The sequence below is a fragment of the Kogia breviceps genome, chromosome 5 (assembly GCF_026419965.1).
Source record: "Kogia breviceps isolate mKogBre1 chromosome 5, mKogBre1 haplotype 1, whole genome shotgun sequence".
Lineage (NCBI taxonomy): Eukaryota > Metazoa > Chordata > Mammalia > Artiodactyla > Physeteridae > Kogia > Kogia breviceps.
The window spans coordinates 31,210,666-31,227,406 of record NC_081314.1 but is presented as its reverse complement, the minus strand read 5'-3'; the positions used below and the strand labels follow the sequence as shown (position 1 = coordinate 31,227,406).

General features: G+C 40.2%; 1 protein-coding gene across 22 annotated transcripts in view; it reads left to right on the top strand.

The window, feature by feature from the left end:
* The window catches only part of TBC1D5 (TBC1 domain family member 5), a 567,716-nt gene that overhangs the window by 418,800 nt on the left and 132,175 nt on the right, over positions 1-16,741 (top strand). For all 22 annotated transcript variants that reach the window (XM_067033841.1, XM_067033850.1, XM_067033846.1 and 19 more), the window contains one exon: positions 13,462-13,568. In XM_067033841.1, the coding sequence (XP_066889942.1) occupies positions 13,462-13,568 (107 nt within the window). The remainder of the gene's footprint in view (positions 1-13,461; positions 13,569-16,741) is intronic.

The window sequence follows — 16,741 nt, the reverse complement described above, 5'->3', positions numbered from 1 at the left end:
CATCCCTCAAACCCTGCCATGATTTTATTAAGTAAAAATAAAATTTCACATTGGAAAAAAAAGCAATACGAACATTACCTATACAGATTTTAAAATTTAACCTTTGAAATGAAGGTCAAATGGCTACTCTTCAAACAAAACTTTCACTTTTCTGAAGATACAGAGCAGAATTATTATAAATAGATGATTCCCAAATATTTTAATCAAATTAGAAACATTTTTATTTTCTTATGTGTTGTAAGAAGTGCTTTGTGAATTCTTTGCTGTATTATATGGAATAAGATTACATGCAAATTTTTCTCAGAACTAGAACAAAAAAATTTCACAATTTTGTATGGAAACACAGAAGACCCCAAATAGCCAAAGCAATCTTGAGAAGGAAAAATGGAGCTGGAGGAATCAGGCTCCCTGACTTCAGACTATACTACAGAGCTGCAGTAATCAAGACAGTATGGTACTGGCACAAAAACAGAAATATAGATCAATGGAACAGGCTAGAAAACCCAGAGATAACCCCATGCACATATGGTCACCTTATTTTTGATAAAGGAGGCAAGAATATACAACGGAGAAAAAACAGCCTCTTCAATAAGTGGTGCTGGGAAAACTGGACAGCCACGTGTAAAAGAATGAAATTAGGACACTCTAACACCATACACAAAAATAAACCCCAAATGGATTAAAGACCTAAATGTCAGGCCAGACACTAGAAAACTCTTTAGAGAAAAACATAGGCAGAACACTCCATGACAAATCACAGCAAGATCCTTTTGGAGCCACCTCCTAGAGAAATGGAAATTAAAAAAATAATAAACAAATGGGACCTAATGAAATTTAAAAGCTTTTGCACAGCAAAGGAAACCATAAACAGGACCAAAAGACAACCCTCAGAATGGGAGAAATTAGTTGCAAATGAAGCAACTGACAAAGGATTAATCTCCAAAATTTATAAGCATCTCATGCAGCTCAATAACAAAAACAAAACCAACCCAATCCAAAAATGGGCAGAAGACCTAAATAGACATTTCTCCAAAGAAGATATACAGATTGCCAACAAACACATGAAAGGATGCTCAGCATCATTAATCATTAGAGAAATGCAAATCAGAACTACAATGAGATATCATCTCACACCAGTCAGAATGGCCATCAAAAAATCTAGAAACAATAAATGCTGGAGAGGGTGTGGGAAAAAGGGGACCCTCTTGCACTGTTGGTGGGAGTGTAAACTGATACAGCTACTATGGAGAACAATATGGAGGTTCCTTCAGAAACAAAATAGAACCACCATATGACCCAGCAGTCCCACTACTGGGCATATACCCTGAGAAAACCATAATTCAAAAAGAGTCATGTACCACAATGTTCACTGCAGCTCTATTTACAGTAGCCAGGACATGGAAGCAACCTAAGTGTCCATCGACAGATGAATGGATAAAGAAGATATGGTACATATATACAATGGAATATTACTCAGCCATAAAAAGAAACGAAATTGAGTTATTTGTAGTGAGGTGGATGGATCTAGAGTCTGTCATACTGAGTGAAGTAAGTCAGAAAGAAAAAAATAAATACCGTATGCTAACACATATATATGGAATCTTAAAAAAAAAAAAAAAAAAAAAGAAAATGGTCAAGAAGAACCTAGGGGCTGGACAGGAATAAAGATGCAGACCTACTAGAAAATGGACTTGAGGACATGGGAGGGGGAAGGGTAAGCTGGGACAAAGTGAGAGAGTGGCATGGACATATATACACTACCAAATGTAAAACCGATAGCTACTGGGAAGCAGCTGCATAGCACAGGGAGATCACCTCGGTGCTTTGTGACCACCTAGAGGGGTGGGATAGGGAGGGTGGGAGGGAAGAGATATGGGGATATATGTATATGTATAGATGATGCACTTTGTTATAAAGCAGAAACTAACACACCATTGTAAAGCAATTATACTCCAGTAAAGATGTTAAAAAAAAAAGAAAAAGATTACATGCGAAAATAAAGGTTAGGGGCTTCCCTGGTGGCGCAGTGGTTGAGAGTCCGCCTGCCGATGCAGGGGACGTGGGTTCGTGCCCCGGTCTGTAAAGATCCCACATGCCGCGGAGTGGCTAGGCCCGTGAGCCATGGCCGCTGAGCCTGTGCTCCGCAACCGGAGAGGCCACAACAGTGAGAGGCCTGGGTACCGCCAAAAAAAAAAGGTTAGGAGTTAAGGAAATATAATTGTATTATACTCCTATAATATAATATCGTGTTATTACTCCTATAATAGTTTAAAATCGCCCTGCTCTTCTCACACTTTTTTAAATAACTGACTTCATACTGTAAGTCACTCATGTGGTCCCCTCCTTCCCCTGGCCTTACCTACCTAAATCTTGCTCCTGTTTTCACGCCCCAGGAAAAGTAGCTCCCCCCCCCCAACCTTCCCTGATTAGTCTAGCCCTCATTGACCTCTTGCTTTTACAGTCCTATAAGATTTTAATCAATGCCACTCAACATAGCACTTAATTACACTCTGTCTTATATTGTTCTTTCCTGTGAGTGTGCACCTCGTTTTCTCAACTAGACTGTCAGCTCCTCAGGACCAGGGCTGATGTTACAGTTCTTCCCTGACCCTCAAAGCATTTGAAGCTCCTCTCATGCTCAGTTAGTAATGGGGGTGATCTCAGACAGACGGGCGCTCTAGAGACCTGGGTTGAGGGCATGGATTCGTGTGCCATCATTGCTGAGAGGACAGGTGCCAGAAGCTCTTTTCAACGTGGCTTTTGTAAAGAAAGCATTGTCTACTTTTAAATTAAGTATTTCAATTTTTTGCTTCTTATCTTTTATTTATTTAAATTTTTGTTGTTTTTTACTAGTATCAAAGAAAAACATTTTCTCTAATTTACAAAGTAACATACCTTTTATTTGTCTTGTGAATTGTATTAATATCTAAAACACTATAATCAAATCCATTTAACAGTAGATTTTCCTAACCATCTCGCAAATGTTTATTGTCTCTTTTAATTGACTTTCTGTTTGAACACTTTGTAAATGGAAAAGTTTCTTTTTGGCACTCCTGTCCACTTCCTGCCTTGTTTTTTCAACCAGCATCAACATGGTACTGCACTGTAATTTTCCTAGGTTTTCTGTAGGGGTCTCCTTAGTCATTTCTCAACCCGGCCTGGTATGGCAGTTATGTCCTCTTTGTGGTTTAAAACATTGCTCCTTTTTATTTCATTTTAGATCTCCCCTTACTCCTCAGCCATTATCTGTCTATCTGCCAGTAGTTCCATCTGTGCTACCCCGGAATTTCTGTTTCTTATTTTCTCATTAAGAGCATGTTCAACATTATATTGATGTCAAAATGCAGTTAATTTCAACTATAAATTGAATGTATTTGTCTTGTCTGGAAAAGCTTTACCCAACCTCAGGGACTAGGAATAAAGACTCTCCCAAATCACACAGTGATGTGCCACAGAGTTTATATCAAAGCACAAACTGGGGGTCTTATTTTTGAAGGAATGCTTAAACAGTTCCTGACTGCCAGCTCTCTTTCCTCTCAGCCATTAAATATTGTCAGTTATTTTTATGACCATCTCAGATATAGATATTAATATACCCTTTGGGTTACACGTGTACCATTTATATTACTTTATATTTTTAGGCTGATGTACCAGAGTAGCACGTTGTCTTTTTTTTTTTTTTTTAATGTTTAGATTTTTAAAATAAAACAGGCTATTTTTTGGAGAATTTCTGGCTCACAGGAAAATTGAGTGGAAAGTACAGAGAACTTTCCATCTGCCTCCACGCCCACATACGCACTGCCCACTGTACTGTCAGCATCCCTCACCACAGCAGTCCATTCCTTACAGTCGATGAACTTACACTGACACAGCATCATCACCCAAGTCCATGGTTTACTTTATAGTTCACTCTTGGTGTTAGACATTCTGTGGGCTTGGACAAATGTATAACGACATGTATCCCCCCTTGTGTATCATACAGAGTAATTTCCCTGCCCTAAAAATCCTCTGTGCTCCACCTGTTCATCCCTGTCTCCCCTCTAACCCGTGACTACCACTGATCTTTTTATTGTCTACATAGTGTTACCTTTTCCAGATTGAAATATAGTTGAATCATATAGTATGTAGCCTTTTCAGATTAGCTTCTTTCACTTAAGTTTTCTACCTGTCTTTCAGGTCTTGATAGCTCATTTCTTTTTAGCACAGAATACTATTCCATGGTATGGATGTACCACAGTTTATTTATCCACTCACCTACTGAAGGACACCTTGGTTGCTTCTGATTTTTGTCAGCTATGAATAAGATCACTATAAATATCAGTGTGCAGGTTTTTGCATACAGGACATAAATTTTCATCTCATTTGGGTAAACACCATGGAGACGACTGACTGCTGGATTGTATGGTAAACGTCGGGAGCTCAGCTGAGCTGGGCTCGAGGGAGAGCCGACCGAGCTTCTAGGTATCGGAGTAGCCAATTAGCGCAACAAGTCAAAAGTGGAAGAGTTAAGCCTTTAGTCACTTACTGTGGTGGTATAATACGCAGGGGTCAAAGCCTGTGTTCCATTTCATCTGCGGAACGGCACACTGGTTGAGGGCCAGGTGATCAGCACAGATGTGTGGTCTTCTCACTGTTGATGGAGCCCTGAGCAAAAAAGTCTGGCAGGCTTATGGACTCTGAGATGGTGGCGGTGTCAGAGGGCAGGAGGTGAGGCAGAAAGGCGAGGAGTGAAAGAGTACTGGCTACTAAGTCACACGAGGGAAGGCATCTTCACGGTTTCCTCCTCCTGCCCCCACCTGACGAGGACCACTGCCCAAGGCCTCAGATAAAGAGATCTAAGAATGAAGGCACCGGGGCTTGGAATACAAGTATGTGGACGATCATGCCCGATGAGTTGGCCTGAGACCTTGATTGCAGCTCCTTTCAGAGGGTACAAGGTGCTGGCTGTGCACCAAGTCTGGACTGGGGAGGGCAGTTCTCCCCTGTGAGGCCTGTCAGGGAAAGCCTTTGGTATTAGGCTTCTTCAAAGAAAAGGAACTAGTAGAATATAGAGAGAGAGAAAGAGAAGAGGAGATTTCTTATAGGATTCGGCTCACACAGTTCTGGAGGCCTGGAAGCCCCACAATCGGTTGTCTGTAAGCTGGGAACCAGGAAGGCCAGTGGCATAATTCAGTCCAAGTCTGAAGGCCTGAGAACCAGGGGGCTGATGGTATAAGTCCCAGAATCCAAAGGCCTGAGAACCAGGAACTCTAATATACAGGACATCGTAGCCCAAAGAGAGAGAATTCACCCTTCCTTGGCCTTTTTGTTCCATTTGGGCTCCCAGTGGATTGGGCGATGCCCACTTATTGACAAGGGTGGATCTCTTCATTCAGTCTACTGAATCCAGTGCTCATCTCTTCCAGTCGCACACTCACAGACACACTCAGAAATCATGTTTACCGGCTATCTGGGCATCCTTTAGGCCGGTTGAGTTGAAAACATAAAATTAACTATCATACCTTTCTAATTACCTGAAAAATCACACACAACTGCCTTTCATTATGGCTGTACCACTTTGCATTCCCACCAGCAATGCATGAAAATTCTTGTTGCTCCACATCGACACCAGCATTGGTGGTGTCAGTGTTCTGGATTTTGCCCCTTCTACTGTGTCATATTGTCTTTTTAATGTCTATTTTTTGCCTCAAAATAATTTTAATTTACACAACTCTAGAAATAGAGATATGAGAAGAGAATTATTTTCCTGCTGAAATTCTATTCCATGTTCAAAATTAATAGTTGATACCCCACCCTGGCCTTCTATAAAGGGGAAGAAGTGGCTTATCTCCTGTACCGTAATCTTACCCTTCCACACACTTACTCCCATTCCACAGTTTTCTGTTGCCCTGGAAAGCAATATGACAGATAGATTCAGGAACTCTAGGATACCTTTTATGGGCAAAAGCCAGCAAAATTACATGTGTCACTGGAATTTTACCCAGGAATACTCAAGTTTCCATGTCCATGTGTTCCTGCCAAAGGAGAACATGAATAGTCCTGCAGGGTGACTGGGGCCATTCTGTCTGATGCACAGAGAAAGGAAGATGGTGATCTTTGCTTCCTGACTACTTATTTCCCCATTTCTCCACCCAATTGCCTCCCCACCTAGATTCTTCTTTCCCTTCAATCCAGCTGCCCAGGTGCTCAGTAGAAATGTCATTAAAGTGATAAGGATATCAGATACGAGATGTTATATTAAGGTCCTGCATTTACCTCCATTGCTCCTAAAACCCCATTGAAATAGCATCAACCCATAGGACACAGAGAATTAGGAAGGAGACAATTAGGGTACTTTTGGAAGCAGGAAAACAGATGGGTGAGTGATGACTGACTTATCAGATCCAAGAAAGCTAAATACAAAATTGATAATGGAGAAAGCCAAGAAATAACCCATAGAATTCCTAAAAGTGCAGAAATTGGCAGTGCTGGGTGCTTCTGGAAATTGGTAGGGGGAGGGAAGGAGTTAAGACTAAAAAATGAGAACTGGTTGAAAGTCTATCTAAGAAGCAGTTACACCCAGATCTCCAACTGTACCTTCAGGGTTTTTCCTCTGTGGACAGTAAAGTGGAGGGTCTTTGAACCTGGGACTCAGGCTATTTCAGTCACTGTTGAACCACCAGTCTTCTTTCTCAGGACGTGAAAGCTAGACTGTCTCCCTCTGGGAATAGTTTGGGAGAATCTTCTCTGAGGGAATATAGTCAGCACAAGAGAAAAGGCTTGGGGTGGCCGAAGAGTGACCTATGTCAACCCCCAGCATTCACAAACCCACCCAGCTATGCACACACAGCTGTCTTCAAGATACCTTTGTACTGTCCCACTCCTCCACACGAGCAGGTAGCCCCAAACCACCACACGATTGAGGAGAGCGTCAACATGAAAGCAGAGATCTAAACAAGCAATCAGGAAGAAAGCAACTTGGAGGCCACAGAGACTGTGCAGGGAGGAGAAAATTTCTCAGGGAGCTAGGAAATACATTATTCAAAAGAAAAAGTGTAATTGAAAAATAAAGTATCATGGAAATAGGTGGTTGGAATATAAAATTGAAAAAAGTGTCCCAGAAAGAAGCACATGAAACCGTGAGAAAACAGGAAAGAAAATTAGAGGACCAGGCCAGGAAATCCAACATCTAGCTATCATGATTTCTTATTAAAAAAAAAAGAAGAAGAAGAAAAGGAGGGAGGGAGGGGTGAAGGAAGGAATAAGAAACACAAAATAAACAAAATAAAACTGGAGGGAGAAAATCATCAAAGAAACAAAGAGAAATTTCTAGTTCAACAAAGGAACATGAGTTTCTAAATTGAAAGGGCCTGTTATGTATGAAAACAGATGCAAACCAAGGTATTCATCATCAATCTACAGAACAATGTGGGGGAAGAGAAGAGAAAACAGATCACAGAAAGGATTAGGAATTGGACTGTTTTGAGGCTTTTCAGCTGGAAGCCAGGAAACTCTGGAACAATGCTCCCAACAATCTCAGGGAAAAGTATTTCCAACCTAGAATTCTGTACCTAACCAGACTATTAATTAATGTCAAAATAAAATCTTTCAAACAGAGAAGTTTCAAAAAATTCATGTCCTGACCCTAAAGCTTTTGGAGAGATGGACTCCACCAAAATGAGGGAGAAAAGCAAGAAAGAAGCAGGTAGGTACTCTAGGAAATAAGGATACGACATGTGCAAGAGATAAAGGACATCCTCAGGGCGAGAGAGCACGCCAGAGGCCTCATGAGCAATTTCCTCAAAAAAAAAAAAAAAAGAAAAGAAAAAAAAGGAAATTGACGAAACATCTAAAGTTTTTAAAAGTATTAAGGGGAAGTTTTTATGACTAGCGGAGCATTGAAGATTAAATTAATGTTAAAAATATACACAGCAAAGCAAATGGAAAAAGCAGGCAGTTATAAATTCTAGGAAAGGAACGAGGCTGTATAAGAAAGGAAGAGTAGTCATGATATACTGTGTTGTTCAGCTGTGATAACATTTGCCTGGTTATAAAAATGAAAACTCAAGAAATTGTTCCTAACCAAAATTTGGATACAACTTCACCTGGGAGTGACTGAAGAGGGATGTGGAGGTGGGTGGAGGGTTGAGTTTCAGTGCTGGGGTGTGGTTGTATATGGCAAATTGTACACACATTATACATGCTTACTGACTTTTTTTTTTAACATGTTAGAGATGGTAGTTGTTCTCAGTCTGTCTAGTTACCTTAAGAAGGTATATCTAAATATGAAATAAATAATTTGACTAATGTTTCACTTCAAAATGTTCCAGTTGTAAGTATAGTTAACTCTGACTCAGACATAAGCTGATGGTCCCATTGTTTTAAAGTTTCTCAAAACAATCATGTCTCTGGTTATCATTACTGAGCTCATTATTTTTTTGTTTGTTACTACTGGAGAAACTTATTTATTCATTTATTTTTTAACATCTTTATTGGAGTATAATTGCTTTACAATGGTGTGCTAGTTTCTGCTTTATAGCAAAGTGAATCAGCTATACATATACATATATCCCCACATCTCCTCCCTCTTCTGTCTCCCTCCCACCCTCCCTATCCCACCCCTCTAGGTGGTCACAAAGCATCGAGCTGATCTCCCTGTGCTATGTGGCTGCTTCCCACTAGCTATCTATTTTACATTTGGTAGTGTATATATGTCCATGCCACTCTCTCACTTCATCCCAGCTTACCTTTCCCCCTCCCCGTGTCCTCAAGTCCATTCACTATGTCTGTGTCTTTATTCCTGTCCTGCCCCTAGGTCCTCAGAACCGTTTTTTTTTTTTTTTTTTTTTTTTAGATTCCATATATATGTGTTAGCATATGGTATTGGTTTGGAGAAACTATTTAAACTAACTCCCTTAGACCAGAACAGTTGTAGGCCCTTTAAAGCAGGGCCCCCCAACCCCTGGGTACGGGTCCGTGGCCTATTAGGAGCAGGAGGTGAGGGGCAGGCGAGCGAGCGAAGCTTCACCTGCTGCTGCCCATCACTCGCATTACCGCCCGAACCATCCCTCTGCACCCCCGCCCCCCATCCGTGGAAAAATTGTCTTCCACAAAACCGGTCCCTGGTGCCAGAAAGGTTGGGGACCGCTGATTTAAAGGTAGAGGCAGCAAAGTCCGCTCTGCTTCAGGTGGTGGGAGTGCTATTTATTTAGCAAGAGTCAAGCAAGATGGGGAAGCATATGACCTCACATCCATGCCGTTCTTACAGAATCCCTACAGATAGAGTAAACGCTTTATATAAATGAGAGAAATAAGGTTTAGTGAAGATAAGCAGCTTGCCTAAATTCACACCCACAGTAAATGACTAGCCAGCCTTCTGATGTAGATCTAATCTAGATCGTCTGATTTCAGATTCCATAGGTTTTCCTAAATGCTGCTCACCTTTGTCTTAACCTTCCCTAAATAAGCACTTCAGAGTGTGGCTTTAGTACTATGTTTTTAAAGCATATACATCCTTGTATGCATCCTTGTGTGCAAGAGTTAACACCTGTCCTTCTGAAACTATTCCAAAAAACTGCAGAGGAAGGAACACTTCCAAGCTCATTGTATGAGGCCACCATCACCATGATACCAAAACCAGACAAAGATTCCACAAAAAAAGAAAATTATAGGCCAATATCGCTGATGAACATGGATGCAAAAATCCTCAACAACAAACCAAATCCAACAATACATTAAAAGGACCAGACACCATGATCAAGAGGGATTTATCCCAGGGATGCAAGGATTTTTCAATACCTTCAAATTAATCAGTGTGATACACCACATTAACAAATTGAAGAATAAAAACCATATGATCTTCTCCATAAAGCATATACATCCTTGATTTCAAGTGTAGGTAGATAGCAAAACTCAGTCTTTTTTTAGTCTTTCACTTTTTTTTCCTTGTGTCTCTGCCCTGCTCTGATACAATAAACACTGGAGAAGGAACAGTGTTGTGGATTAGTTTTTGAAGTTCAAGACAAATTTCCTGCAAAGATCATAACTAAATTCTTATCCTATCAGATTCCTACTATTTTATTTTAAAAATAGTTCATATTATTCTCTTTCGAGTACGCTAAATTGGACAGTTATTCAAAAGGAACTTAATATTGGCACATGTAATTGCAAATGAAAAGTGCAAGTTTTCATTAAGAAATTAGAGATGGCGGGCTTCCCTGGTGGTGCAGTGGTTGAGATTCCGCCTGCCAATGCAGGGCACACAGGTTCGTGCCCTGGTTCGGGAGGATCCCGCATGCCGCAGAGCGGCTGGGCCCGTGGGCCATGGCCGCTGGGCCTGTGCATCCGGAGCCTGTGCTCCGCAACAGGAGAGGCCACAGCGGTGAGAGGCCCGTGTACTGCCAAAAAAAAAAAAAAAGAAAGAAATTAAAGATGGCATTATCTGAAGGCAGGGGGCAAGAGGGAGGTGAAACCTTACCTCTACCCAGTTAGGTTTTCCTCTGAGATTCTTTCACAAAATGATTGAGAGATAAACAGGCAAGTTGATTAACATGTATACCTCATGTACATACGGGAGATACCCAGGGGAAAATGAGCGACCCTCAAAGAGATGGCTTTAGATTTCAGGATTAAATACCACCTCAATAGAGAAAGGGAAGGGGGGATGTAGGCCTCTTAGGGGAGAGTAAATGATTTTTAGGAAAGATGAATGGACCCTGAGAAGAATAGATGCAAGGTATCTTTGTGACAAAGTTTGTCTGGAGGGATTTATGACAGTTGGGTTCCTTTTGGAGCACTTAGGGAGTTAAAGATAAGAGGAGTTCAGAGAAGACCTCTCCAGCTCAAAATAGTCAATATACCAAAGGGGCATATTTGGGGGTGGCGCATCCTGAACCCCTGTAGCCAAACTTCAGGGTGCCATGTTCTGCTACCTTTCACAGCTCAGACTCATTCGCCATCATAACCCTAGTGCTACTGCCTGGCACGGGATTTTGTAGATGCTCAGAAAACGTACATGATATTCAGTGACTGGAGGGATGGATTGATGGATGGGTGGATGGATGGATCGATGGATGGATAGGAGAAAGAACATTAGCTCCTTCGTTTGTTATACAAGTAGAATATTAATATGTTATTTAGCTTCCCTTATTTTGTAAATTGTCTTTTATTTGTATTTGTAAAATGTATTTTACAGCTTCCTATAGTTTCAAAAGTTTTTTCAAGTTGTAATAAAATAGGATTGTCGCTCTGGTCCCTCCAAATAAATGCCTACCTATATCCAGCTGCTTTACACACTGGGTTACTTTGATCTTCCAAGCTACTTAAAACTACTACACAAGAGTACTAACATTAAATGACTTTTCTATTTGCAGTGATTATTTGCATCCATTATGTCATTTGATTTTCAAAACAATGGCCTTTCAAAACAAAGCCCTGACCCTGCCACTAGACTTCTGAATTTCAAATCTTGGTCTACCACCAAATCACTGTGTGATCTGGGCAAATGATTTAATCCCTCCAAGGATCAGTTTTCACATCTGTAAAATAGGGATAATAATAATTGTACCCTGTGATAAGATTGTCATAGAAGTTAAATGAGATATGCCGGTAACGTTCTTGGTATGGGGCCTGGTCTGGTCTCGGAAAGACTTCAACAATTCGTTATCATCTTAGAGGTAGTAGTAGTAGTAACAACTGCTTGTTGTTACGTGTCTGCCCTCTGTACTTTCATTTTCTCCAGGGTGAGGACTGTGTTTTGTTCATCTCCACCTCACCTCCTAGCACAGGGCCTGTCATGTATTAGGTACTCAACAAATGATTATTGGAATGATGAGGTAGGCAGGTAAATTTTTTTAAAATCGGAAAGTTGTTTTCCAAATGACTGAACTTAAGCTCTGAGAGATTACTCCCAACAGGTTTTGAGTGGCTGCTATAAATCAGTCACTTAGATTATGTCATTGAGTCTCCAGGCAACTTTATGAAACGTTTTCAAATGGCATCCCAGGATGAAAGCCCACATCTTTGAATCCCGAGCCCAGAGCCATTTCCACTATACTCTCCTGCCTGTCTTATAAAATATACAAGAATTCTTCCTGGGTCAGTTACTAATATGTAACCATTATAGCATTTGGGAAAATAACTTTCTGAGTTAGAAAATGAATTGATTATCTAAGTTTTATTTATTTGTTAGATCACAAAGAAAACTGGACATGAAAATGTTATACTATTCTCAGTACCCTAGGTTTTTGAATTCTGGAGTAAAAAAGACCAAAGGCAACTGAATGTGAATATGATAAAATGAACAAATAAGACAGGAAGAGTCTGAACAAATAAAGAAAGGGTAGGATAAGTGAGTACTTCACAAATGAAAGCAGATGTATGAAATTACAAGCTGTCATATCAGCAAAGGAAATGAAGATGATAAAGTGGTTCCTTACATAGATTATAATTATTCATTTTGCCCAGTCCTGTCCCCTTTCTCCATAATGTTCCCAGCAAAAGGAAAGAAAAACCTAAGAGTCAAGGGTATTTCTGATCCTCAAAAAATTATTTTTTGACTTAACGTTGTTTCTAGTGAGTCACAGTTATTTTCCTATGCAATATTTTTCAGCTAACCATTCTGATAATGAAAAGGATTCAGTCACAACCACAGGAAGTTGCAACTGTAAAGTTTGTTCACAATCATGCTGCCGAGGCCGTCAGCCTGGCTTACAAAACAAGAGTCGCTAATGGGCGCAACTGTGACAGCAGTGGCAGATGGATTGCCAAGAAATGAAGTAGTTTATATAGACCTGCCTGAAAAGATGTGTTTAATAATTGCAGCCATAATTAGGTTGATTTGGGGGGAAAAAAATTAAATGATGGTCTAAGGAACACAGGCTTATCTATGAAGATTTTAACACTTTTCCTCCAAGAAATGCTGCATAAATATCTTTCCTAAATTTCTTGTTACCTTTAGGAAAACAAATAATTGGAAAAAATTATATTCTCTTTAATTTTGAACTATGTAATATTTATATATACAAAAAATAAATGTAACATATGTAAGTTGTGAAGCATAGTAATCAGGGTACATAATATTTTATGAGAATTTTAAGCTGGTTCCTTCCCATTCATAAGATTTTTGTTACTAATTTCCAAACAGCAAAACTAGAGACATTTAAATACAGCCATATAAATGGCAATAAATATACATGCTTCTAAGAGTTTATTTGTGCTGCAAACGCACACACATATATATATATATATTTGAGGCTCTTCCTTCCAACACCGCCCTGACGATGAGTGCTGGTATATTAGTACAGTGTGCTGCTTCAAAGGCCATTTGGTAACAATCCCCTCTCCCCATTTCCTTTTGTCCAAATCAGTCTAGTTATTAGTTTGCTTTCTTTGAATCTAAGTTGTTAATTTTGTTCCTCTTAGTAATGCAGATATCTGAAACAGCATTGCTTCTCAATTGCTTTTTTTTCTCCTTTTATTTAGTGATCTCTAGTAACTACCAGACCTGCCTTGGCCTTCTGATGCATTACCCACTCATCGGGGATGTTCACTCACTGATTCTTAAGGCTCTGTTCCTTCGCGATCCCAAGGTAAGCTTTCCATGTGGGATGTGCGCAGTTTTAAGTGGGGTGAAAAACTGGTTTCTCTACGTGATTCCAAGAATTCCTAATGTAGAATTTGCCTAATAGCAGATGAATTGTCTACAGGCCACAATCCCACATACCTGATGGTCTAACAACTCAGTGGGCAAATTCAAAGGACACTGTCCTGAGAAACAGGAGCACACATCTCTTGTAACTCAGGAGGTTGTTCTGCCCACCTGCTTCCTCGTAACTCAAGGAAATAGTTGAGCACCTGCTTCTCCTTTACAACCACACTTCACGCCCGGGGTCCAACTGACCCAGGTATAACCTCGTGAGCCATGTGCAGACCAAGACATTAGAGCTCTAAACAGGACCAGTTTTCTAAGAGTTTATGATGCAGTGAAACACTGAATTATTTCATATTATGAACATGTGTTTCTTATTTTGCGGGTGAAGGGTAACCTAATAAAGATTTAAAGAGACTTTAATGCTGATTTCTCTATTTGAACTTAAAGCAAGTCACCAAAATTTTCTTTACACTCCAGAGAAAAAGTGTGCTCTTTTACAACTAATGTTACATTTCTTGAAAATAAGAACATTTAATGATCTAAAAAAATCTGTGAATCCTTGATGCTTTTGAGCCAAACAAAAATATTGGATGAAGTATAAGAGAGAAAGCTTCAAACACGAGAACTAGGATGCCAGGCACTGGGTGGTAATCCCAGCCTTTGGCTCTTTGGCAGAGCTCCCAGCAATCATGTTGGCAGTTGTCGAACTGTCTTTAAGTCAGTCTGTCTGTGGATTCCACTGCCAGAGCTCTATCTGATCAACGTGGACCTCCAAGTTAAACGTACATTTTGATTCTGAAGGATTTCTGTCCTTTCATCAGTTGTTGACTTCAACATTTGAGCATGTATTGATTCTTTGCTTGATTTAAAATTATTGTTTTCCTGTGCCTATATCCATTTTCTGCAGAAATACACAATTTTATGTCAATTCTACAAGCATTAATAAAAATTTTCTCCAAGGTTTAAGAGAAAAAGAGTAATAGCATGAGTATCTAAAAAATAGTATTCCCCACTTTTACATTCAGGGTCTTACCAAGTAAAAACAATCAAGATAATTGTCTAAAAGTTAGAACTTTAAACTGGTATTTCTGAGACATGAGAAACTGGGCAGGAGGAGGAAGTCATGTGTAAAAAGCTCTTGAGGACAAGTTCGTGGCATGATGATATCTGTAGGGGAAGAGAAAGCAAGCTGCAGAGCACTAAGGGGGTTTCAGACGGCCAACCCAGCAAGGTGGTAGTTTTAGTTACGTGTATGTAATGGCTGATCCATTGATATTATTAGTAAATTAGTAAATAAAATGTCAAATGATAGCTAACATCACCTGGCATGTGTGCTAATTGGAGGTCTATCGCAGTGTGGTGTCCTGGGACTTGCCAGGGGCCTGAGCTAGGAATTGGGACACTGGGCCAAGTCTTGACTCTCCTACCAAATGTCCTTGTGATCTGGGGATTCACGCTTGCTAAGTCTTGGTCTCCTCTTTTGTTGCCTCTAACAACCTACCCAAGCAGAGCAGCCTTTGACCATAAAGAACTGACATCTAATGATATAATAAGATCCAATACAGTGCTACAAAGGCACAAGAAAAAAAAGTAAGTTTATATATATCGTAAAAATCCACAAGTGGGTAGAGCTTTCAGTGTAGTTCACGTCAACTATAAAGTCACAGAGGAGGCCATGTAAAGAGAGGGAAAGACGATGCTAGTACCCCACCCATAGCCTCTGAGAATCCAGACCTCAGAGTGCTTTAAATGTTTTCTATTTATTAGCAACAATGAAACACTTAAATCAGAGTAAGTATATAAGCACACAAGTCTCTATGAAGTGACCTAGTAGAAAGAGGAGATTTGAGGCATGAAAGTTTACTTTCCCGTATCCCAGCTTCACATGGCAGTTGTGCTGAGTGCTGCTGACAGACTCAATGAAATAAAAATAAACAAGGAGCTCTGGGTCTCCCTAAATTCATTGTCAGCCTTCAGAGAAGCACTTCGTCCTACCACTATCCCTAAATCCCAGTGGAGACTGCTCAGTTGAGAATAGACTGTGGTAGAGCTTGAGACACGGAACTGTTACTTGTTTTCTATCAGATGTTAGCTTTACTGTGAAAAGATTTCTCATTTGAACAGACTGAAATAATGGGCTGGTAAACTGTAATCATAGGATCATACTCCTTCACGTCTCCAAGTACTTTGATATGCTTCATTTGGTCCTCACTACAAGCTCCGAGACAGCAGAGCAGGTTATCTTTCCTTCTTTTTCAGTGCAGAGAGGTTAAGGCCATGTGGCTTTCCCAAGGCTGAAACGCTTGTAAACTTCCAAACTAGCTGGAATGGTTCCATGACCCTTGTTTCTACTCATCCCCTCCTGAGGTTCCCAGCCTCTGTTCTACCTTCTCCAGGAAGCCATTCCCAGACTCAGATAAGACCCATCTTCCCTTTGAGTCCTCATAGCCCCTTGTAGTTTAGCGGTTTGTTTGTATCTTCTGTTAGTTATCCCTCCTCATCATCCTGCTCGTTTGTTAGCATTTAGCTCTGTGTCCTGCAGTGGTTGGTATTTATTAAGAAAACAATGGTAGAGTTGAATGCTTACTTAAGCACTGAGCCTCTTCTAATACTGGCTCTAATCCAGGTGGATCTCACTCACCTCACATATTTCTGGAACCCATATCCACATTCCACAGAAACCATAGCCAATGGTATATTTGTCAGCTGCCATTTTTATCAAGATGGTGAAATGACCCTACAACTTGAACTGAAAGGGCATCTAGTTCCTTAATTTAGTATCGATCAGAATTATTTGAAAACCTGTTATCACCTTCAAATATTATGGAACAAAGAAGACACAACAAAGGATCTAAATAATATACTTCACTTAGACTGTGCAAATTTCAGAACTGCAAAGATCTGAGAGAGTCTAATTCAGCTCCTCCTTCTGTATATGAACAAACTGAGGATCAAGGTATTTGAGAGACTTTTTCAAGGTCACACAGCTTGTCAGTGGCAGAGCTAGCCATTGAACCAAGGTCTTCCAACCACCTTTCCACACAAGAGCTGTAGCTTCATTAGTTTTAAAAATAGTGGAATCCTAGTTACTGATATTTCTCATACAAATTC